The following is a 26,079-nucleotide window of genomic DNA, read 5'->3' on the forward strand; positions in this document are numbered from 1 at the left end:
CGGTGATGCCGGACATTAAAAGGACAATCTGAAGTCTATAAGGAATGCTACAAATGGAGAGCCGCGATGGAAATATGCTCTAACAACCATTAAAAAAAGGGAAGAGGGAACATATGGAGACAAGTAAGAAGGAGCGAGAAGTGGCTAGCAGATGAGCAAGTTGTTTCACTGAGAGCAGTTAAGAGCAGAGCACTAGTTTTATTCAAGGAAGCAACATACAAACAATGATGAGGTAATTCAGCGTAGACACGGACTGTGTCCCGGTTGAAGAGAGTTACGTGAATAAACTACTTGCTCGGGTAGTGCGTTTACAAGTACGTCTCTTGCCATAATGCAGGGCCTAAACAAGGCGGTGATGGCTTCACCAGACACACCCAAACTCTTTGCTTTCGCGAAAACACTTAAATTTATAACTTCACTCAGACCTAGACCTAGATCCTAGATAAAGCTAGATCTACCACTAAGATTCTGGAAAATAAGGTACAGTACATCACATTGTAGCGGAACATCTGAAAGATGTTCCGCTACAATGTGATGTACTGTACTTATGCCTAAACGGTGAGAAACTCCAAAGTGTTAATCGGCACATTGAGGCGGATGGCGACGATGAACATCCGACAAACACGTCTTCGCGTTGAAAACATCGCAACAACCTCGCTATTATTATTATTTTTTTAATTTCAGTATTTCACAAATTTACTTCCAGCTTTATAATTATAAGGGAATGTTGCTTTAATTCAAGTAATTATTTTATATTTTTACAATCGCAGGTAAGTAATATTGATAGTAAAATATGTGAAGCAGGTTGAATAACGTTTCAATAAATTCCAGTTTCTTGCGTATTTTTAATGACAGAAATTTCTTTCTCAAAACTCGAGAAAAGATAAAGGTAGCATTCCTGAAGACCTAACATTCCCAATAACATATGAATTCGATCATAAAATTGATACTTGTGTTTCTTTCTGAGAAAGTATGTCCCATTTAACAAACTGTACTACGTAAGACTAGTTTTACTTAAATTCTTTATAATTTGTCATGATATTTAATCATCTGTTAAATAAAATTACTATCATTTATTTTTGGAGATTTAAGGAGCTAGTTTAGTAAGGATTAGGAAATACCTATCTAATCTTTACCAAACTAGACAAGTAGGTAAGTACAGTCCCGACCATAATTCTAGACTATCAGTCGATCGACAGCGCAGCTCCGGAAATTGATCACTTGATAAGCCAGGTGGTCCTACCTGTTAGCAAAGGCGTCTCAGATGGACTGACCCGATTTGCGCCGTAATAGGGGTGAGGAAATCGAGCTGGAGGGACTAATTGTGCAGTCAAGCGTGATGCAGGTTGACATTACTAATCGCTCATCGCTTGCCTAATGCTGGGTTCGAACCATCGGTCGTTTGTTTTTTTTATTGTAAATTTCCGCCATCGATTAGCAGAAATTATGATTTTATCTGTTATTTTTATACTTTTCTTTCTTTATAACGTTTTTTTACGTTTATTTTCCTGTAATTTGAGACGATACAGCTTTAAAATAAACAGATCACGTTTCACTTGCCAATAGACTATCTTTATTGACATCGGTTTCTTTGTAATCGGAGAGGAATAGATCCTGGGTCAATTACAAGCGTGTATTGCTTTTGTAGTAATCTGAGTAGAGCGGGGGAAGTCACTTAATAAACTGCCAAGTGTTTTATTACCCTTTAAACAACTCCTTCTCACTTGTTATTCTTAGTAATCGGAGAGGGGTAGATCGTGTGTCAAGGTCAGTAAAAGTTTATTACTTTAGCAACAGGGTGTCATATGAGCTGCCACCCACTCCCCACTCTTAATGACAACAACGTGCTAAGTGTATTATTACGATGTAAACAAAAACTCCTTTCCCTGTCAGAAGTGGGTCAGATGTCAAGGCTACTGTTTGATTGTATTGAACAGAATGCTGTCCTTGATATTTACGAATCATTTTGTCAGAACTGTTTACTTTTAATACCTTTCTTGTAATTTATTTCCGTTTCGGTTATAAAATTGTTTTTATCATGTTTTAAATCTGCGCGTTTTATAATACGCTTGTATAAAGTAACGAATTAAAATGGAAATGCACATTTCATTGTTTCATAAAATATTTATTGATTATACAGAGTTGAAGTTTGCAAAAATGTTTCCATATCTCTACATCTTCGTTATTACATATATATGAATAAAAAATATTGCCATTTTATAAACAGATCTTATTGAATTCAATTTGTTTTATTTTCTTGCATTTATATTCGTATTGTATTCGAATTTGCCATTTTATAATTTGTAAATATGCACGTATCACATTATATTTCATTCGTTTAATTCTATACTACTTATGTAAAAACTATTTTTATATCATTTAATTTCCTTTTATATGTTTTAATTAGTTTTTTAAGCTAATGCGACCTAATCTACGAATGGCAGCTTCCCACGCATCACATAGAATTCTACGGGGAAGCCATCATTGCAGGCGTAAAGTTGCCTCTGTAAAGTTGTTTATCTGGGTAACATACCGATCAGGAATCCTTTTCGACATTTTAAAAGAAAATAAATATACACACTTGTTTAAATTTTTAATGAATACTTTTTTATTTTAACAAAGCTATACATTTTTCTGAGCACGATTTCGATAGAAGCCTTCTAATGAAGAAGTTAACATATTGGAAACAATCTGAAGATGTTTTGAACTACAATGACAATATTTATTCTAAATGGCGTAATTAAGAGCGAGTTTTGTTAACGAGTTGTTTGTAACTAGAGTTAATAAATGTATTTACTCATTTCTAATCTGATTGTTTTGCAAAGAAGTCATAAAATCGTTGCAGAATTAAATGTTATAATAGTTATTATAACTGTTACTTGATATTAATGTGCATTGCTGGCAGATTGGTCGCTTACATATATTTGTGACCTCTGATTGGCGATTCTGATATAGGTCGGTAATGATTTACGGCCAATACGCTTTATGCAGGGTGTGACAAACAATAATGACCAATCAAGCAATTAGAAGAAGGTGTGGCTAAAACCATTTAACAAATCATGTTCAAGGAAATTTTCCAATGTTTTATTGGATAATAACAAACCAATAAACTTCGTGTTTTGTCTGTCAACTTTCAAAACTTAATCAGTAAGCAATACAGTGGTGTGTTTGCGAAAAGGGGAGGGGAAATAAAATTCAGAAAGAAAAAGCGATTAGGAAAGAAACGTAGATGTGGAAAAAAACAAAAGCATGTCACCTTTATAGTTGAACCTGTTTACTTAGAAAAACAAAATTGGAATCTTAAAGAGTGGGTCTTCGAAGCAACACATGAGTCCCAATTTCCTGTCGTTGCTCTCCAATTAATTTCTTTTCTATATCCAGGTAACGGCAGACTAGATCAGTTGTAGAGAAAGGACAATATTCGATATTTATCAACCGAATTGTAAGAATAAAAGTTTCATTACCTGGTTTGACATTCGTAGCATTACAAATCGTGTGTTTGTCGAGTCAACTCAGAACTTGAAAATTGATGATGACGATAATGCGATGTATCGCTGTCAATTATGCCATTTAGAATAAATATTGTCATTGTAGTTCAAAACATCTTCAGATTGTTTCCAATATGTTAACTTCTTCATTAGAAGGCTTCTATCGAAATCGTGCTCAGAAAAATGTATAGCTTTGTTAAAATAAAAAAGTATTCATTAAAAATTTAAACAAGTGTGTATATTTATTTTCTTTTAAAATGTCGAAAAGGATTCCTGATCGGTATGTTACCCAGATAAACAACTTTACAGAGGCAACTTTACGCCTGCAATGATGGCTTCCCCGTAGAATTCTATGTGATGCGTGGGAAGCTGCCATTCGTAGATTAGGTCGCATTAGCTTAAAAAACTAATTAAAACATATAAAAGGAAATTAAATGATATAAAAATAGTTTTTACATAAGTAGTATAGAATTAAACGAATGAAATATAATGTGATACGTGCATATTTACAAATTATAAAATGGCGAATTCGAATACAATACGAATATAAATGCAAGAAAATAAAACAAATTGAATTCAATAAGATCTGTTTATAAAATGGCAATATATTTTATTCATATATATGTAATAACGAAGATGTAGAGATATGGAAACATTTTTGCAAACTTCAACTCTGTATAATCAATAAATATTTTATGAAACAATGAAATGTGCATTTCCATTTTAATTCGTTACTTTATACAAGCGTATTATAAAACGCGCAGATTTAAAACATGATAAAAACAATTTTATAACCGAAACGGAAATAAATTACAAGAAAGGTATTAAAAGTAAACAGTTCTGACAAAATGATTCGTAAATATCAAGGACAGCATTCTGTTCAATACAATCAAACAGTAGCCTTGACATCTGACCCACTTCTGACAGGGAAAGGAGTTTTTGTTTACATCGTAATAATACACTTAGCACGTTGTTGTCATTAAGAGTGGGGAGTGGGTGGCAGCTCATATGACACCCTGTTGCTAAAGTAATAAACTTTTACTGACCTTGACACACGATCTACCCCTCTCCGATTACTAAGAATAACAAGTGGGAAGGAGTTGTTTAAAGGGTAATAAAACACTTGGCAGTTTATTAAGTGACTTCCCCCGCTCTACTCAGATTACTACAAAAGCAATACACGCTTGTAATTGACCCAGGATCTATTCCTCTCCGATTACAAAGAAACCGATGTCAATAAAGATAGTCTATTGGCAAGTGAAACGTGATCTGTTTATTTTAAAGCTGTATCGTCTCAAATTACAGGAAAATAAACGTAAAAAAACGTTATAAAGAAAGAAAAGTATAAAAATAACAGATAAAATCATAATTTCTGCTAATCGATGGCGGAAATTTACAATAAAAAAAACAAACGACCGATGGTTCGAACCCAGCATTAGGCAAGCGATGAGCGATTAGTAATGTCAACCTGCATCACGCTTGACTGCACAATTAGTCCCTCCAGCTCGATTTCCTCACCCCTATTACGGCGCAAATCGGGTCAGTCCATCTGAGACGCCTTTGCTAACAGGTAGGACCACCTGGCTTATCAAGTGATCAATTTCCGGAGCTGCGCTGTCGATCGACTGATAGTCTAGAATTATGGTCGGGACTGTACCTAAATTGACAACCAAGGCTTTAGTAAGAAACCACAAATAGAATTTGTTAAGCTATTTATGGCCACTTTCGTTGTTAGAACAAGTAAAAGTGTAAATTGTTATATCCATTTCTGGCTAACTATCTAAACATTAGAATGTATATCATCTAGGACAGTGTTTTCAAAATTTATCTCATCGGAGAAGTTATGGATAATTTTACGTCGATCAAATAATTATAAGCGACTATATATTATGCTTATCTAGAGTTACTGTACGTAATTTGTTACGTACAGTAATTCTGGATTACTATTTAAATGTTACTCGTAATCAACCATTCCAACTTTAGTACGATTAAATATTTTTCGCGGACCGACGGATGAAAAACACTAATCTAAGAAATAAATGTGTAATTCAATATAATACTGTAGTTTTAGTATACGAATGAATAACAAATTTAAGCATTACTACATTGGCTGTCTTACAAAATTCACTTACATCAGGCAACAATTAATAACTCATTAAAACAAGTAAAGATTATTAGCTTATAAAGGTCATTGATATGTCACTTGTCAAACAGCAATATACGCAAAAATCGTGACGAAATGCTTAAAGTAGTTAAATAAAAATATTGCCAAAACTGGGAAAGTATTGACGATAGTGCTTTACTTAGGCGTCAAAGCCAAATAAGGCACATACATCCTTTCTGCGGGTTTAACATGTTCTAACTTCCTTTTCCTAAAACTCGAGTCGAACTCTGGCCTTTTCTCTCCCGAACTAACTTAAAATGATTGTTAGATGTAAGTATATTTTCTTACAATAAACGCTATTGTAATTCATAAATGGTGTAAGTCGCTATGTCTATCACTACTGCTCACATATAATTCCATTCTCTCGCATCGTCTTCAAAAAAATGTGAGAGCAGCGAGTAACCCTAGTTTGTAATGAAAATCTTAATCGTTACGAGCATTTAGGGTATTTTTTAAAAACTCATCTCTACCCAGAAAATGAAGCCTGAGTCTTCTATATCTAGTAGCTGCAACAGTAACAAATTCAGGGTACTCAGGCGAAAAATTTAGCTGCTATTAATTTATTCATATTAACAACCTGGTCCGTAGATCTCTCTTCCCAGCTACTGCTGTACACCTCATTAATAATTAAAAACATGTTGTATTTTTACAACCTTTTTCTCCGTATTTATAAAACTATTACTATTTGTGTAGTTCGTGCTTCCAAGAAACAAGGGGTTATGTTTCCATTAAGCCGCTATCATCTCTACGTAGAATTCTTCGTACTGACAGAGATAGTGTTACCTACTTTGAAAATTCAGGGGCCGTATTCTGGTCACTTATCTCTCGTCTCTTCTTTCACCGACGAATGACGTCAAAGCGAGAGACGAAATTCATCTCTCATACGCAGTGGCGATTCTAGTCGTTCCTAACGATCTCGTCTTTGTCGTTGACGGCACGATTCTATTCGGTTGATTATACATGTTTGGGTTATCTGCGCGCGCAACGCGGTATAGAATTTTAACCTATGAAATTGTACTATTTTCGAAAGTGCAGAATACGAAAATATAGAGCACGTGGTACGGCACGAGATAATCGAAATGTCTCGACTTACGTTGTCCTCGGAACAAATGGAAATTTTGATAATCGAGTTGCAAAAGCGTCTATATTTAGCTAAAGGGAAATTGGACGAAAATATTTCGAAAAATACTTTAGGAGATGGTTGGCAAGAAGTTAGAGATAAAGTGAACTGTCTGGCTAATGGTCAGCTGATCGAAGTGGAACAATTAAAAAAAAAATGGAGTCAGTGGCGTTCCCGAACAAAAAGTAAAGCGGCTGCTTTAAGGAAAGATATATTTAGAACAGGTGGATAAAAAAGAAGTACTCCACCGTTAACAGATCTTGAAGAAAAGGTGTTATCTTTAATTGAGAACGAAGAATTTTTAGGATCTTCATAATCATCTGATTCTGTATAATCTTTTATCTTAATCATTTATTTACTTAAAAAAATTTCAGTTTGCGCTTGATGTTTTTTCAACTTAGTAAATGGATGAGAAGAAAAAGAAAGCTTTACTTACTTTAGCTAAGCAGAATACAGCAATAAAAATAAAGAATGAAGAACAATTATTAAGAAAATAAAAATATGAAAAAAGTCTTTCAGAATTTCATAAGCCAGTTACAGAGAAATTAGAACTTCCTATGCAAGATGTTAGACAAGATTTAAAAGCTATTGAAGATGCTATTCATAACATAACAATTCCTTCCACCATTGATTCGTCATCACCTCAACTTTCTGAAGCTGAATCAACTTTAGTGGAAGCCACGCCAAAAAGAAAGTATAGATATACTGCAGTTAACTTAGATGAAGGATTAGATGCTTGGTATTTAAAGCAAAATAGCTTTATTTTACCATAACAATTAGTTAATGTACCCAATGAAATAGATGAAATGCTCGAAAAACCCGAAAGAAGAACTAAATAATTAGGTTCGTTTAAAGCAAAAGTGAATAGAAAATTAAAGAAATCAACAGATGATTTTCAATGAAAAGCATTAGAAGAGGAGTTAAATTTTTATCAGGCCGATTTAGATTTATTTAAACTTTATAGAGAAAAATTAAAAGTTTTAAAGTCTGCTTCGCAATCATTTAAAATTAGTGGAGAAGGATTAATTAGTGAATTAGAAAAATTAACTGATAAGCTGGTAGGAGGGGATAAAAAAAGTATATAATAAAATTGTCGAAATTCTAGATTTAATATTAAAGTCAGGTGAAATAACAGTTGATATAGTTTAAGAATATTATTCAAATTTCTTATTTTAATAAATGAGTAATTATATTAAGACCAGAGTTTATCTCAGCGAATATAAAAAGAAATAAATTGAAATCAGCTTTAAAGAATAACGAAGAAATAAATTTACAAATACGAAAATCTAAACCTTCTAATGATCATGTTTTTAACAAACACTCAGATAAAAAATATTAATGAAGGAAAGAGAATAAAATTAAGCAGAACGCAATTTTAAAAAAAATGGAAGCTTCTTACCATTTTTAATTCCAATTTTAACGACTGTAGCTACAGGAACTTTATCGGGCGCAGCAGGATGGGGAGTCAAGAAAGCTTTAGATAAAGCAACTGGTTCGGAATGTAATAAAAAATAAATAAAGAGAACTTTCTCCCCTTTCATCCTTCCCTAGGCCCTTTAGGTCTAATATTGCCAAATTTCAAACTAGGGAAAGGAGTGATTCAGAATTGGGAATATCCAACGAAATGATAAAGGATAATATGTAAAACGAAAAAGGATTTAGAAGTGTTTTTACAATTGATCTATTACCAAAAACAATTACAAAATTTGAAAATGATATAATTAATTTAAATATTTCAACTGGAGATGGCACATATTGGGTTTGTTATTATAACGATTCTAAATATCCTTTTGTCGAATTCTTTGATCCTTTTGGTGAATATAAGTTTAAAAATTCAATGGGATTGAAAAGAGAGATAATTCCAAAAGAAATTTTTAAATATTTAAAACGTCTAAAAAGGAAATAAGATATAACTATAGTTTTTTTTTTCAGAATCCTACGTCTGTTACATGTGGTTACTATTGCATGAAATACATAGTAGAAGGAAATAAAGGTAAATCATCCGTTAAAGATTTATAATCATTTACGCAAAAAACGAGCGAGTTTAACGAGAATTTTGTTTTATATAAATGAAATTAATAGTCTTAGAATCGAAAAATGCTGATAAATCAAAAGACTTTACAATAGAGTTTAAAAATCCAGTACCTGTAAACAATTCGAAATTAGCTTTGAAATCAATGTCTGTGTGGGTTTCTTGGCATTATATCGATGAAAAATTTAGTAATAATACCTTTAGATATTTTGATAAAACAAAGTGGCATGACGTAACGATAGAAAATGGAAATTACACTCTTCGAGAATTAAATAACTTTTTAGTAAAATTTTTTGGAATTCCTCTTTCTATAAAGTTTGGAATTCATTTTGAAACAACAAGATTTATAATTCATTTAGAACGTGGATATAAAATTGGTCTGAGTATAGGTAAACTACGTGAGATATTAGGCTTTGAACCAAAGATATAGGGAGATGAAGAACAGAATGGAATATACATAGCAAATATTTCCAAGGGAGTCGATGATATTCATATTCATTGTGATGTAATCAGTGGAGTAGAGTACAACGATTACACGAGTGATATTTTATATACATTTACGCCATCTCATTCACTTGGATGTTTGATAAAAATTGAAGAGATTAATCCCATATTTGTGGACATCAATAGAAATCATTATATTTATAGAATTCGAATGTGGATAACTGATGAGGATGATAATTTGATTGATCTTAATAAACAGAGAGTTGTTTATCGTTTAATTTTAGACTAAATAAATGAATTACAATAAGCATAGACTGTTAGTTGGAAATAACAGATATTATGGGAGTGGAAATATATTTATTGATGCAATTAAGACAGCTAGCAAGAAGTTATTGCAAATATTAGGAAGTCAGGCCAAATCTGTTGTTGACGAAAAGGTGAAACAGTTTGAATCTAAAAAATCACCGACTGTGGAAGATAGAGTAAGAAATATTTTAACTAAACAAAGTTTATATGGAACAGGATTAAAGAAATTTTTAAAGTAATAAATGAAAAGGTTTGGGATTTAACTCTTCCAAATTATTACGACAATGAAATCGAAAGTTTTGAGTACAAACAGCATAGAGAAGATAAAGTTACAGTCGATAAAAAGGAATCAGCGAAATACGAATTTAATATTAAAGATGTAAATGATATGATTTAATTTTCAAGTGGTTATATCTGTCCAGAATTGAAAATTACAAAGCAGAATGGTTCTTCGATTGAAAATGATGACGTAACTTTGGTAAATACAGGAAACGTGTTCTTAGGATCAGAATTACGCATCGGTAAGACATTAATTGAAGAAATTGAATTATCCTCATTGGTTCGTCATATTAATGGTCTTATAAACTTTACGAAAGATTACTCTACCTATGAAGCAACTAATATGTTGTTTTTCATTGACACCTGGGAATCGCCAAATAAACAAATTTTGATATTTGATGGATCCGATGATCAAGATCTTGGAGCTAGAGAAAAAATGGAGAATTTTCTAAAAGGTTTAAAGAAAACCGCAAATTATAATGAAGGATTTACAGAAAGATGGATATTAACCAAAAACAGCAACAAGATCAAACTGTGGATACCAATTAAACAGATGTTTGGATTTTTCAACGACATTAGGAAAATAATAACAAACATCGATGTTAGATTTGTGTTTTGGAGAAATTCAAATAATGATATGATCTATACCCACGTTGACAATCCAAATTATAAAGTAATAATATCAGATATTTCACTTTGGTTACGACATATAAAGCTATATCCTGAACAACAAGCTAATTTTAATAGTCTATCTCTAAATCCCTCATCTGTCCAGAGAAAAAAATGGATATAGAAATTAATTGGTGTTCTGTTAGATTAATTAAAAGTAATGTTCAAAATGGCATTAGCGGTACAATAATAGTAAATACGACCACAGATGAAATTAGAAATATTTTTGTAATCCTGCAAAATCAAGAAAAGGAAAACAATCAGAATCAAAATGATATGATTTTCGATAACTTAGATATGAGAGGTGGATAAAAATTAATAACGATGAATATTCAAAAGAAAACTATAATGTTAGTTTTAAACCTGGAGAATTAGATTATTCGAGATATTATTCAGATTCCTTAGCGGCAGGATTAAATACAAATCGCACAGGATCTGGTTCTTTAGTAAATTATACAAACTATAAGAGGCTTTATCCTATAATCCATTTCGATGTTTCTAATCATCCCTCTTATAATAATGTTGATAATCTGAAAGTTGAATTCTTTTGGCAATTGAGACAAACAGCCGCTAAACCGTATAGATTTTATTTCGCTCTAGTCGAAAAAAGGAAAGGATTTATGAATATGTATAATAAGATTTTTGAAATCATCAAAACTTTAAAGTAAATAAATGGCTTGGTTTCCTTTTGGTCAATATTATGACGAACTAAAAGAAGGTCCTCGTGGTCCTCCGAATAATGGTTTCAAGTTAACGAATGATAAAAATTATGATATGCAAAATAAGATCTTAAAACATTGTAGGGATCCAACGAATGAAAACGATGCGGCAACCAAAGGATATATTGATAATAAATTAGAAATAATCGGTGAATTAAATAATGATTTTCAAGCTTTTGCTAAAGAAAATGCTAATAAATTTAAAACATTAGAAGAAGATCATATAACTAATAAAACTGATTCAGAGAAAAATATTAATGATTTAGATTTAAGCGTTAATAATTTCATAACAGAAACGAGTTAAAGACTTCAGGAATTAACTAGTAAATGTCTGAAATTATATAATGGTGCATTCAATACAATAAACAAAAGAATTGGTTATTCGAATTGCTAAACACAAGATCGTGTTATTAACTCAATCACTTGGATTTTTTCCAAGTGTTTTCCAAGTTTTTTCCAAGTGACTTTTTTCCAAGTGTTATTTACTCAATCACTTGGCAAAAGCCAAGTGATTGAGTAAATAACACGATCTTGTGTTTAACAATTCGAATAAGCAATCTAGCACAACACGGTTTCTCTACGACTGAAAAGAATTGGTAATGTTGATGATGCAACAAAAGAAAAAAATGTTGTGAATAAACGATATTTTGAAAATAATGCAATCGTTTTACAGAAAGACGTATTTGATGCTAATAAAAAGAGAATAATAAACGTTTCGCTACCTACTTATAAATTTGAAGTTGCTAATAAATATTATGTTGATACTAAAATAATGATTGAATTAAATAAAGTGCCCTCTACAAGTATTATTGAATTTGAATTTATGCCAGAGAATGGAAGGACTTATTACCCACAAAAAAAATTTAAGGAATATCTGTTACTGGGTAATGGACACATTAGAAATATAATAATTCATGTAAAAAATAAGAGCCCTGGGTTAGATTTAGATATATTTATAAATGATATATTAGTAGAAGAAGATGGTAAGGTCACTCCATTTAAAGCAGGTTATATATTATCAATTGGAACCCGCAGTAGATTTTCAGCTGATGAAAACAACATTCTTGTGAATGAACTATATTTGATGTATATATTTGTTGCATATGATGCGTAGTTTTTATTTTATTTTATTTTGTTTATTTGTTCACACGATGATAAGTTCTAACCACATCATGTAGTCATTGAAAGCTATCCCATTCAATGTAAGAGAAATAAATGGAGACTCCAACAAAGAAGTTAAATTATGATGATCTTAAGTTAGTAATAACTCTCAATGGTGAGTCATATCATATTTATAAGGATGAATTATTTTGATACACCTCATGGAAGATATTTGTGTACACTACAAGGTAGATTTTTGCATATTGATAGATAGATAATGTTTTTATTTTTTCATTCTGAATAGAATTAACAATATCCAACTGTTTAAGTTTTCCCTATTTAAAATTGGAGACTGACATAGAAATTTTTTCAAATTTTTAAAAAATGAATGAATATATTTTTTTTAGTTTGAAATTTATGTATTTTTAGTTGGGAGAATGGTTTCGATTTGTAAAAATCGGCGAGGAGAGTAGTAGTGGGAGTAAGGGGGAATTGGGCTCAAACTCCTCCTTACCCCCACTACTGATCATTCCATCCTAATGGTTTTATAACTTTCTGTGAGATGCCTCAGTACTCCGCTAAACGCTTTCTCTGTATCCAAGTTGGTCATGAATGATATTGTGTACAGTTCCCAGTGAGAGGTTCAATTCACTAGCAACATTTCAAACTCGAATGCGTCAATCCTCCTGAATCAGACATTCAAGGCAGCGCACATCGTCTATAGTGATTGTGCTTGGCTGGCGAGATTTCTACTCATCTTGCCCATGTATCCTGTTATTATCGAATTTAATGCATCAAACCCATACCAGCTTCCACGACATAACACCTGCACTGTATAACTCAACATGTTGGCGATGAATTTCCGCTTTAGAAGCAGAAATGTGATCACACTACGCACTTCAACGGTTGACGTTTCTGTAAGTGCCACAAACATATATTCGATGTTGGAAAAGTATGAATGAAATGACGACCATCTAAAGACAAAATGGCAAAGCACTGATCAACCTACTCAGGCCTGGTAGGAGCTTATAATCACATAAGGAATGTTACACCCGTATGAATTCTTGTTACCTTACTTATTGAACCACCCTCGTAAATTAAAAGATGTTCGTTCATCTGCTAAAAGTATGTTTTACATAGGAAATTTTTATACTTAAAATTATAAAATTACAACTGAAAGAAACAATGTTTTAGATTCACTCTATTAATTACATTTCATTCTTTTGTTCTTTTCGAGCATGTAAAAATTATACAGTAAGTCCTCTACTTACGAACTTAATCCGTTCGTAGCGGTCGTTCGCAAGTCGAAAAGTTCGTAACTCGAAAACACGATGTTTGGCGCAAAAACTCAAATACAACGTTGATTTTACAATTATGTAATGTTTAGGCTACTTGAATAATGTTGAATTAAGATTGTTAAAGGAAAGTATAAATTCAAATCAATCACATGTAGAGTACATTATTTATTAAAATTACTCATTTAAAACAACTACAAATGTACATATGTATGTACTGTATATGTTTTAACGTAAAACTTCAAAAATAAACTTGACTATACATAAAAAATAACCAACTGCAATTTGACCCGCCATCTGTCGGCTTTGTTCGTAACTTCGAAAGTTCGTAAGTCGAATGCTCGTAAGTAGAGGACTGCCTGTAATTAAAATTGAAAGTTTGTAGACATGAAAATTCTTACCTCTTACGATTTTTGGTGTTGTAGGCGATATTGTAGTTGTACTTGGTTCTACTTTATTCCGTGGTGTTGCAGACGACGAACGTGTAGAAGATGAAGTAAAAGCTAAAAATTTTTTACAAAAGCTTTAAGTAATACAACCAAATAATTAATATTTTAAATTTACTTCGTAAGCAAATATGAAATAAAATAAACTAGCATATCAACTAGAATACCAGGAGAATTTCTTTACAATTTCTGCGATTTTCCATTTGTCATTTGCAATATATATCATTTATTATTATTACTGAACATTATATTACATTCCTATTTATATCTTATTGTAGCTACAATTCATCCATTTGTTATATCTTATCGTCTTATCCTCGGCCGTATACTTCACTTCTCTTTTGTTGCGCCCTTGAAAATGTTTATTTTAAAGAAGTAGAAAACAAAGGCTTGAAAATTGAACTAATGTATGACATTAAAACATTTTAAATTGTCTGGAAATCCATACGCACATAAAACAATTTATTGCGGTGCAAAGACTTAAAATATTTTGTAAAACCATCTGCCGAAATTATTTATGCTAGTGTGACCAACCTGGCAACACTTACCGTGCCCCTAGATTTTTCCCTTTGTCTCCCGGTCAGCCTTTCTGACCACGTGCATGGTATTGCTGACACTCTCTGTACTAGAGCTCCAAATAAATTTGTTTTACAAGTCAAATTCTGTGGTTATTTCATCTATGACCCCAAACTAGCAACACAACTATAACAACCGCTGTAGCATAATTCGTTCACATGCGTTCTATTTGCTAAATAACTGTTAGCTGATAATGAACTAACTGTAATGACCAACTTTCAGCAAACGACAACAAGAATTACTACGAAAACGTACTGTTGGGAAGAAATGTCTTGCAGAATGATTATTCTGAAAAACATTCCTTGCATCATTTTATCACTCGCAACCAGCGATTTTTGCTTTTAATAATAACGAAAAGACGTTGTCTCTCTTTATCCAAGAAAAACCAATGATTCTTTTCTGAACAGTACATCATTTATATCCTCTTTAATAACAAATATAATCTATTTTTTTCACTTTTCAACACGTGTCACATTCGCATGTCTTACGATTGCTTTTATTGCGATATCGAATGATTAGTTAGTATTATAACATAAATGCATATTTAAATGAGCTACGGAAATAACAGATAACTTATATCCATTTGTGGTTTACTTTAGTATTAATAATTGTATACAGACATAAGAAAGCTGTATATACCTGTGCTAGCTGAAGACAACGTAGTCGATAGGGGTGTAGGTGTTGTCGAAAGGGGAAAACGCAACACAATAATCACATCAGATGAATTTAATAAGCAGATCAATCAGTTTCATCGATATTATTTTTCTGGCAGTCAAACGCATAAAGATAAATAAACAATCGTACCTCGTTTTCATTTTAGTGCAGAACACTTAACGAAACTTACAAAAACAGTAACAATAACGATTGTTCTACTTAAATAACACTGGCAACGATTTTTTTTCCTTTCAACAAAATTGTATATATTGTGTTATCATTTACAGAAAATACAATGTTCTATGATGAAGTATTTTCGAAGTAAGAATATGCTTTTCTTTAACATTTGGCATATAAATTTACTTTACAAAAACATTTTCCAATATTTAGTGTATTAAAATTAAAGCAACAAAAAACAATAATTATTAATTATTATAAATATCATGTCATAATTTTCATTATGTATTTCATACGATATTTGCGAATTATTTGTCACATAATGACTTCGTACTGTATTATTAAACAAAACAATGGCGATATTTAGAATTTTTACAATATTTTTCTTTTTCTAAACCAGTGGTTCTCAAAGTGGGCGCTACCGCCCCCCTGTGGGCGGTGAGTAACTAGGGGGCACTGGAGGCATGGTACTGAACGGTGACCAAAGGTAAAAGTTGGGGTCACTGACAGCCGTTCCCTTTCCTTTGTTAAACGGATAAGAGGAAACATTGCGTTTAATGGTTTCCAGATGTTGAGAACAATGTACGGTAAGGGCACAGTGTGAGATTCATAGAAAAGATTTCCTAAGAATGTTTCCAATCCTCTCTCACACAAGTGAAAATGGGTTAGGGGGCGTTGGGTATAACTTTATAGAACAAAGGGGGTGGTGGATCGAAAAAGTTTGGAAATCACTGTTCTAAACTATTCACTTTCCGCCACTAATATTTCGTTTGTGAAATTTTCGTTATTATTCCGTTTTTACTGCCATACAATATTTTCAGATGTAATTACACTATATAGAACGATTTACAAGTATCACATATGACGAACTGTTTTAAATTACGCGAAAAATAACGTTCAACCTTCGTACATCACACCACAAATTATCCATCGGATTCCTACATATAAATTAATCTGTCTACATTTGATTGCATGTTCTAAAAAATTTGTTAATTATAAGCACTTCATTTCGTTTAAACGCATGTTTCGTGATATTTAAATTACTGCGTCATTCGAATGGTTACTGTACGCAATATTTTCATTTTTATATATGAAACTTAGATGCTTTTTAACAAATACTTTTAAATTTGAAGTGTACTATTTTATATATTGAAACCATCGAATTAATGCATCAAACTTATCAACTAACCGCAGTCGTTAGCTAAATGTGTGTAAGGTTAATGATGCAATATATTAATTAATGGAAATATTACGAAGACGTTGAGCTGTTTTGTGTTTTCAAACTTGAAATGCCAATACAAAAACACGACTAATTTTTCATTAAGAGGTTACATTTTTCTTATATTTGCGTTTAGTTATACAATTAATTCCGTAAGATAATTGTAGCTGACTGGAAAACCATTTTCTTCTGTTTATACCACATTTCTCTCAACGCACGACTGGAATGGTCTAATAAACATTGTTTTTCCTAAGGCTACAATATTTACACACGTGTATCTTTTGAAATACTGTGGAATGTAAAAATTTAATGTTTCTGTTTAATTAATTGCATTTAATTAATAATAACTTTTATACTCGTATTAAGCAGAAATCTATTTTGTTGACAGTTATTATAAATTTAAAATCTTAAATACATAATATATTTATTTACAAAATACTGAAAGTAGTAAAGTCTAACTTTACTGTTTATATTAAGTATAAATTTTTATATAATGAAATCGCATTAACTGACTCTCACGACCAGATTTGCAATATATATAGATAATCAAAAATCAAATAAGTAACATGATTGTTTATTGGATATAAAAATCATATTGTTATTATATGTAAAAAAACAAGCGAAACTACTACTCGAAGCCATCGGACGAAAGAATTACAAATTTTAATTATGAAATATCGTCACAAGGGGGAAGCTTTTCAAAATCTACATTCTCCAGCTTCTATTTTTCGTGGATAAAAAGCCGAAACACCCCGAGAAGATTAGATGGTGCCAAAAAAGACGTTCGTATATCACTGGTTCCTATTTTTAAGAATTTTATATTTTTAATTGGAAAATTTATGTTTTTTAAAGGACTTTTTAGCGTTTTGGCGGCTAGTAGCCAACAAAGCAAGGTCGGTCGCCAGGATTGTATTGTCTAAAGCACAGAAAACTAAATGGTGGTCCACGTTTGAGCGAACTACGTTTTAAAAATAATTTTTTTAAAAATTGAAGAAGCCATCGGACGAAAGAATTACATAGTACAGATATTTTTCTTATAATCGATTGGAATGTTTATGATAAGAACACTGTTTGAGTCTGACAAGCGTAGATCAGATTTACTTGCAGTAGTATGACAAAACATTGGTTAAAATTAAACTCATTGATGTCCTTTACAATATCTCAAAGCTTTAGTGAAAACTTAACTATCTAATATGAGTTTATAATGTAGCATCGTGAGTGCGCATTCTCATAAACATAAATCACCCATGCCTTGAATATCAATTCAATATTTAACTGCACAAATACACTATTCCATTTATACATAACAGAAAAGCTATAATTTTTTTCATCGACTAATTATATGTTGTCTGCAACGACAAAAATCTGTAATGTCGTATGACATTTATTTAAACAAAATACACAGTGATCATAGTGAAATTTTTGCCACACACGACGTGCTTGATTTGAGATTTTTATCGTTTAATTTTCTTATGTATAAGTAAACTTACAAAATCTTACAAATTGTCATACGATGAAAAATAAACGACTTACCTGTCGAGGATGTTGAACTCGTTGTTGGAGATGAAGTCGTTGAACCTGAAGATATCGAAAAAGATTTTTATCAGTACTTCGAATGTTAGTGATGTAAAAATTGTACGTGACTTTATATTTCATAATAGGAATAACTATTATAAAGAAGTTGCGGCCGAGGTTTTAATCGCGAATACCTTAACGTCTAACTTTTAGTGACGCCTTTCTGTATGCCCGGAAGTTTAACAATGGCGTTTATAACGTCGAGAATGATTCCTCGGACGTTCTGATTATCGTTGTCAAACATTTAGGCTCACAAAAACGCGACCTAGAACACACGAAAGTGACGTTTTTGCGATAAATACGTCGTTTGTTATGCAATTAATTTAAAGTATTATAGTTGTCATGTGCAAAACAAATATAACGTTTTCATTTAAATTTACCTGTATTCGTATAATGCAGCACGTTAACGATTTTAAATGTCAAATTAAAATGAATACTACATACGCTATTTCGTTTCTTATGTGTTTTTTATGAATATAGATGCACAACGAGCAACATTTTTTCTGACTATATTTTCCATAAATGGCAGATTCGCTGTAAACGTCAACCACTTGTTCACAGCTGCACAAAATATATTTATACATTTTACCAAATCTTTACTACTTTTCACGTATCGATTTCAAGGATGTCAACAATTATCTATAACGCAAACAAATTGTTCGTAAAATAGCATTTTGCTTTTTAAGTCAATATCATACATATCATTTTAATGATAATGACTCCTTATTTGTATAGTTTTTAACTTTTCAGCTTATGTCATTCAGGTGTAAACCATATATTCATTCATCTTAAAACACTAAATTCGCAATAATTATTGTTATAGTAATAATGTGATAAGAGCAAGTGAAAAAAAAAACATCTGGAATGCGTAATAAAATGAGTTCAACATCGTATAATGAATATAATATATTACTTAATTTATATGTTTGAAGGCATTAAAGTTTTCTATCGTTTATACAGATATTAAATATGACAGTAATTTTGGAATTCAGATGTTATAGTATTAAGCGAAATCGAATTTGCAAAACAGTATTACAATAAGTGAAATTTTTTATTTACGGATAGTTCAAATATTTAGCTAAGTAAAGTAATTATTATTGAAATTGAGCAGTATTATGTGTAATTTCTATGAAAGTCATTATAGCTGACCCGTACTAGACAGAGATAAAGGTAATGCTGATTTTGTTAAGTAATAATATTATAATTATTACATTTAAAGATAGTTGTTATATTACTTTGTAATTTGTATCCGCTTAAACAGCAAATTCCGATGAATGTGGTCAACCGCTCACAAAATAAGCAAATTATACAAAGCGGTTATAATAATGTTATGTCTTCCACAAAATTCATTAAGCCGTGTGTTTTGAAATAACGATTATTTTAAATAATGCAATTTCCTCATATGTAAAATATTTCTGACTTTTTCAATGTTATATTTTAACAACAGTAACAAAACACGATACATTGAAATTTTAGTACTTGTTATCGCAGCACTATTACGTACGTTACTGCATTTCACATTACATGTAATAAATAAAATAAGGTTATCGTTACGATACGTAGTTTGTTAGACTTACAATAAAATAGTTTTTGAATATAAAATAATTATTCGATTCAATATAACTTGTTATAATTTTAGTTTAGTACAAATTATATGTTTATTCTTTTATCAAAAACTAATATATTACCTTTGTGAATAATCACACATCGCGATATGTCAGGTCTGCAGTGATAACAATATACATGTATAATTGTCATAATGGATAAAAAGATGTTCGATAAGAACTCTTCGAAAATTTCGAAAAGAATATAATTTTGCTTTTTAATACAATTTCTCTAAATGATAATATATGTAATACCCAACTGCCTTCAGATATTTTAATAATAATTTATAAACGAACAAAAATTTTGTAAGCTGGTGTAATACATTCTGCTTTTGAAGCAGTTTGCGTATTACTCTAATATTGTGGTTGACAAGCCCAACAAGTTCGCGCCAATAGGTTTCGATTTTCTAGCCACTTTATTCCTGACTCCACTTGCACAACGAACAGAATTCTGCTGCCAGGTGAATAGATGAAATGTCACCAGTGTCACATGACAAAGTTACGTTCCCGGAAAACACGGAAATGAATGTGCTAGGCCATCGCCGCACCATACACTCTTTTTGTTTATATTTCTGTATGACATTTTTCAAAAACCAAAAATTAGAACAGCTTGATGTATTTAAAGTAAACTTTTATCTTTATTTTTATACAGAAATCGGGAAAATCAGTTTTACATCAATCATCCGAATTAAACATTGTAGAAAAATGTAAAAAATATAAATCCTATATAGGAATTCGAAAGAGTTTAGATAATTTTAGCGGTTTATTTGCTTTTTTCTATATTTTGTATAAGATCAAGTTGTATTCTATATACATATATATTACAAATTTTTTTTAATTTAGAAAAACGATGATTTGATCGCACATACAAATTGGAGGGGTAAATCTTTGATTGTATTGTTATTTACTACAAAGTATAGAAACTATAGGAATATATTTTTGTAAACGAATTATATTTTTAATATTCTACCTTAATTATAAACGAGTGCAAATATATTAATTTTAAAAAAGTCAAAAGAGTACATACCACAAATACAATGGATTTTGAAGCTCTGCTTATAGCATATTTCGGACTTTCCTTCTTTCCCAGTTCGAAAACAATCGAGAACGTTTTCGATAGTACATTTATAACTCTCCAGGATATCAGGTCCGGAGCAATCAACATAAGCAATGTGCTTTCTATTACAACGCACAGTGTTAGCAAAATCGAGCGCCGTTGCGTTAACGTCCAAGTCGTATGCGCCATCGATACATTCCGTCACACATTTCGTACAATTCTGCAATTGCATGTTGCGACAAGTGCTGAAAGAAAAAATTTGCGAACGATTAAGGTAAAAAAATCAGGAGGTGAAAAATTGACAAAAGTGTAGTTCGAACCAGTTTATACAAAATGTGGCCAGGTCGAAGGGAATAATTTCCTCTTCCTCGTACGCAGTTCCATTCACGATACATTTACCAGGCTTTTTGCAGTCGTCCTTACTGACGCATGTTTGGTTGGTGTGACTGACTCTGACCTTTCCGTCCGAACAATGCGCTTTTTCCCTACCCTCGACGGGCGGTAAATATTTGCAGTAATGTTTGATTCTGGCCTCCGGCTCGCAGACGTCTTCGGGACAGACGGATATTCTTTCGGTGTAGTTGCACACGTCGACATTTTCCAGGGCTACAGAAAAGTCATTAGTTTTATCCACACAAAACGTCCAATTTAAAACATTACGACTTTGAATCGTTGTGATTAAAAAACTAAATTTTCAGTAAACGTTAAATTATTAAAGGAATTTCGGGTGTAAAACTGCCTGATATTTTGCCAAACGACAAATTAACTATTAACAATTTATTATATATTTTTGATAGTAACTATACACGCTTAATTCGTAATCATTTATTTCGGTTTTTGCCAACATACGTTATAAAGAATATCGGTTACCGACTGGGGAAGGATTGCTTTTAAAAATTGCACTTTCGTAGATAAATGTTTAAATGCTTTATTAATAGCAGTGAGGAGGAAATGACGATCACCCCAAATAAGTAACCGTAGAGAAAGTAGGCGTTACTAAATCGTTGCCGCGATTTCTATTCGAATTAAAACGGTGTTCTATGCAGATAGGTTCTGTTCGATCAATGAATTTGGCTACGAATGTTTACTCGAATCCTCTGGCCAAATGTCTTCAAAGTGGCAAAACATTCATTTATAAATTTTTTAATATAGAGTATATCTAGTCTCTGTGAAAACGGAAATCAGTTCTTCAGTTTAGTATTTCACGAATTTTCGTATATTATATATTTAAGGCATCATTTGTCCAACCTTACAATTACTTCGCGGAAAAGTCAACTCGTGATGATGCACGTGCACAGACAAACGTTACGTATAATCACGAGATGTGTTAACTTAAAACAAACTGTATTGGATTATTTCTTATTATAACAATGTGCTGAATATTGTACTCACGACAGAAAGTTGAATTTCTCCAGTTTATTTTAATTCCCATGTCGCTGCACATATCAGCAATAACTGATATGGTGTGACAATGACATTTACAAAAATCCATGGTCGAGCATATTCCGGCATCTTTTTCGCATCTAAAAAAAAAATAAAATAAGCATTTCAGTTTTAATTTTTTCGAAAAATTTCTTCTTATATTCAAATGAAAACGTTGAAATTAAATAGAAAAATTACCTAACCTCAATAAGGATTTTCATTTGGTAAATCTACGGTATCTTGAAAAATTATTACGCCTCGCGCAAAAAATTAATACTATTGTTCTTAGAATCATTTCAAATATTTATGTTTATTATGTAATGTTTTGTATCAAAACTTTTTAATATAATAAAATTTAAAAAGCTAAAATTGAACATTAGTATTTTGTACGACCACTCTTAACAGCCATTAATATTTCTGTAGGACGCGGATTACTCTTTATACATTCTTTAAATTAGTGTTCGCAACAATGTGCTACGATGCCATGTTTTAATAAAAATGTCTGTCAATTCTCTAATGTAGTAGAAACTTGACTTTTCTTACATTTACACTATTGCCATACACACATACATACAAGAAAGACATCGGCCGTACACTTCGTGTACGGCCGACTGAAACGAGGGTAAGGGAAAGGAGGGGGAAAGGAGGGAGAGGAGATAGACAGTAGAGAAAGGTAAGATCTCTCTGAACGGCGTACATATGGCTGCAGTACCCTCTATGTTTGATGTTTGCGTGCAGTTTTAATGCTACAAGACCATAGTCCCCCGAAGGGTCTAAAAGTAAACCTGAGTGTAGCGAATACCAATAATTGATTGCCGCCACGAATATCTAATGAGTGAAGTGGCTGTTAGTAGAGAGACTTGTATCTACTTAATACTAATATAACTAAACGCGATCGCAAATCTTAATACTACTTAACAGCTAGACAACAGCGACAACAGGAAACGAACACAATGACAAACTAGACGAGACGAACTGACCGACAGTGACAAACGAGCAAGAAACCAACATATTTTGTTTATTTTTTGTTTTTAACGTTAACTTATTCACTGACTAAACTAACTTACCATAACCTAGGACGAACCTAACCAGACGACTAAAGTTAACATACATTAATCTACTGTAATTTAACCTAACTTATCATATCCTAATTGGAAACCAAGCTAAGAGTTCCTAGGAATAACCGAATTTAAACTGAGAAAGAAGACAGAAAATAAGAATTAAAACACAAGTGAAAAGGCAGCTATATACTGACAGTGAAACAAAGTAGGGAAAAGCTAATTGCCATCCGTGCACCTGGAGTGAGTGCTCTCAAGTGCCCCAGTAAGGGATATGAATGCGAGTAGATGACAGAACTTTGTACGTGTGTGAATGAGATGGTTCGGGTTGCGAGGCCAGTTGTATTGCCATACAAAAAAATTTATTAGAAGTGTTTCTAATATAATAGAAAATAAGTATTACATAAAAAGTTCCATTTCTTAAACAATATTATAAAAAATAGAGATGAAAATAGTACAAATGTGTGATTTGCATTAAATAAGTCCAATAATTTGGTAAATCTCTATAAAATGTAAAGACACTCCACTCCAAGGAACAATACAGAATTAAAGACACAACTGCCTTTCGACGTTACAGAACGAATTTATATAAACGAGTATTTTCGGCAGTATATAACTGTCCTCTTCGGGTAGTATTATTTGACACAGAGAACAGAATTGTACTTTCTGAAAAATGGAAAACCATACTAACAGTCTATCGGGCGTGTTCGGCCATCCGTGATATACACTTTTAGCCAATCGCTGTCAAACTAAATCGTGGTTCCAGTGCAATAATTGAGGGATTAAATGTAAATAAAAAAATGCAAAATATTTCATTTAAACATAAAGAGACGGGTAAAAATTTCCGAACAATTCTTTTTATAAACTCCGTACAACTTCCGAATATTTCGAGCATCAACTATTCGAACATTCACATTATTCCGCTGCTGCCAATCTTCCCCGTACACTAGACACCCGTTATGATAGTAATGTCGTTATACTTACACATCCTTTAAACTACTGAACGTAGGTAAGTTCTTTTTGCAATCTTGGAATATTTTTTCATCTAATATTCGACATTGTTCCCTTGTAGACCTGGTAATATCGATATTATCTTCGTTGCTGCGATTTCCAGACATACGTTTACAATCGGCATCTTTCAAAATTGTTTTTTCAGCATTTCCGTAACACAATCCATCTAATACCTGTACCAAAAATACAAGTAAGAAATTAAAACATTGAAATAAACGCGGCAGAAATTTTTCGTATTTCGGTATATTTACCGGATCAGAATTCAGATTTTCAGAGTTTACGTATATGTAAACTCTCGTTCCTCTATCCCAGGCAAGTATTATTTGTTTGTCGCTGTGTACAAATATCCATATTCCTTTTTCGTACACGACAAAATGCTCTCTTTTCTGTTCTGTCGAATTTAAAACTTTTGGAAGATGCACCGTTTCGTTTTCTGAAAAAAACCATATTTTATATCGTTTTTGGCACCAGATAACTACATTTGGCACCGAAAAATAACTTTAATTTATAACAGCACACAGCTAACAATTCTACAGGTTAAAAAATTTAATCCACGCAATCAAAAAGCGTTTAATTAAGTCGCTTACGTTTCTTCTTTCATTACATTAGTGATGTTGAGGCCGAATTTTTAACGCGTAAACGCGTACGTCGGACGTTCGGCCCCACTTTCCTGTAAGCCTAGAAATTTGGCAATGGTGTTTGGAACGTCGAGCGTGATTTCACTGACTTTCCTCAACCTTGCTATTCTCTTTCAAGTTGAACAGAATGATTATAAAATTAGTTTCAGCAACCTGTTTTTTGTTTTTATATTGTTAAAAATGTAAAAAAATATGTAGTAATGTTTTAAATAGAATTTTACGAATAGATACGTTTATATAGATTATATAGAAATTATTTTTGAAATTTATTTTACACCTATTATCATTTCACGAAATTCTTTCATTGAAAATGTGATTTATTATTATGTACAAATTAAGTTGGAATATTCTGGAAAACCATTTGCTAGAATATTCTCAGGAGTTTTCAATTCTTTAAAACGCGGCGTGTTTCTGATTTCTCTAAACTCTGTCTGTGCCGAAATACAGAAATATTTATCAAAAGTGTTAGAAATAAATGGGAAAAAAACATTAGCTCTAAACAGTAAGACAACCTATTCGTTTATGACTGAGATACATTATATAGAACCAAGCCGTTTGCCTTTTTTCTCTCACCGAAATAAATGAGACTGATGGCCGCTGTGCGGGGAACATTTTTACGTTTTTTGGCTAGGTCCTAATTGAAAATGACTAAGGAAGTGGAAGAAATCACATAAACTCTACATAATTTAATAATTTTCAAAATTTTCAATTTATAATCGACGCCGTTATCTTCTAAACTTTTTATTTTTTTATTGTCCTGTAAACCGTTGCACAAATTAACAAATCGAAGATAGAAAAATCCATACACACGTCAAAGCCAAAATGAATAGTATAAACGCGAGTCGTTCCGATTTAATTACACAAATCTTAAAAATTACGCAACGCTCTTTTGCCAAAGAGTACGCGACGGGCAACCTTTAAAACGATTCAAAGAATTTCTCTTAATAAATTCCTACACTGCAAAAACAGTATTGTTACTTCTACAGTTTCTACAAATATTTCTTCTCTGACGTTTTCTAAACCAC

The 26,079-nt window shown here is 31.9% G+C and overlaps 1 protein-coding gene across 1 annotated transcript in view; it reads right to left on the reverse strand.

Annotated features, from left to right (window-relative positions):
• LOC136987494 (mucin-6-like) overlaps nucleotides 1–26,079 on the reverse strand; it is a 294,367-nt gene that overhangs the window by 198,841 nt on the left and 69,447 nt on the right. Inside the window, exons 22-28 of the mRNA XM_067285227.1 lie at nucleotides 24,668–24,849; nucleotides 24,390–24,589; nucleotides 22,318–22,448; nucleotides 21,246–21,531; nucleotides 20,896–21,170; nucleotides 18,223–18,267; nucleotides 14,019–14,120 (exon numbers count right to left, since the gene is read on the reverse strand). Of these exons, the coding sequence (XP_067141328.1) occupies nucleotides 14,019–14,120; nucleotides 18,223–18,267; nucleotides 20,896–21,170; nucleotides 21,246–21,531; nucleotides 22,318–22,448; nucleotides 24,390–24,589; nucleotides 24,668–24,849 (1,221 nt within the window). The remainder of the gene's footprint in view (nucleotides 1–14,018; nucleotides 14,121–18,222; nucleotides 18,268–20,895; nucleotides 21,171–21,245; nucleotides 21,532–22,317; nucleotides 22,449–24,389; nucleotides 24,590–24,667; nucleotides 24,850–26,079) is intronic.

This window comes from Centruroides vittatus, unplaced genomic scaffold (assembly GCF_030686945.1).
Source record: "Centruroides vittatus isolate TY-2023 unplaced genomic scaffold, ASM3068694v2 scaffold_2342, whole genome shotgun sequence".
NCBI lineage: Eukaryota > Metazoa > Arthropoda > Arachnida > Scorpiones > Buthidae > Centruroides > Centruroides vittatus.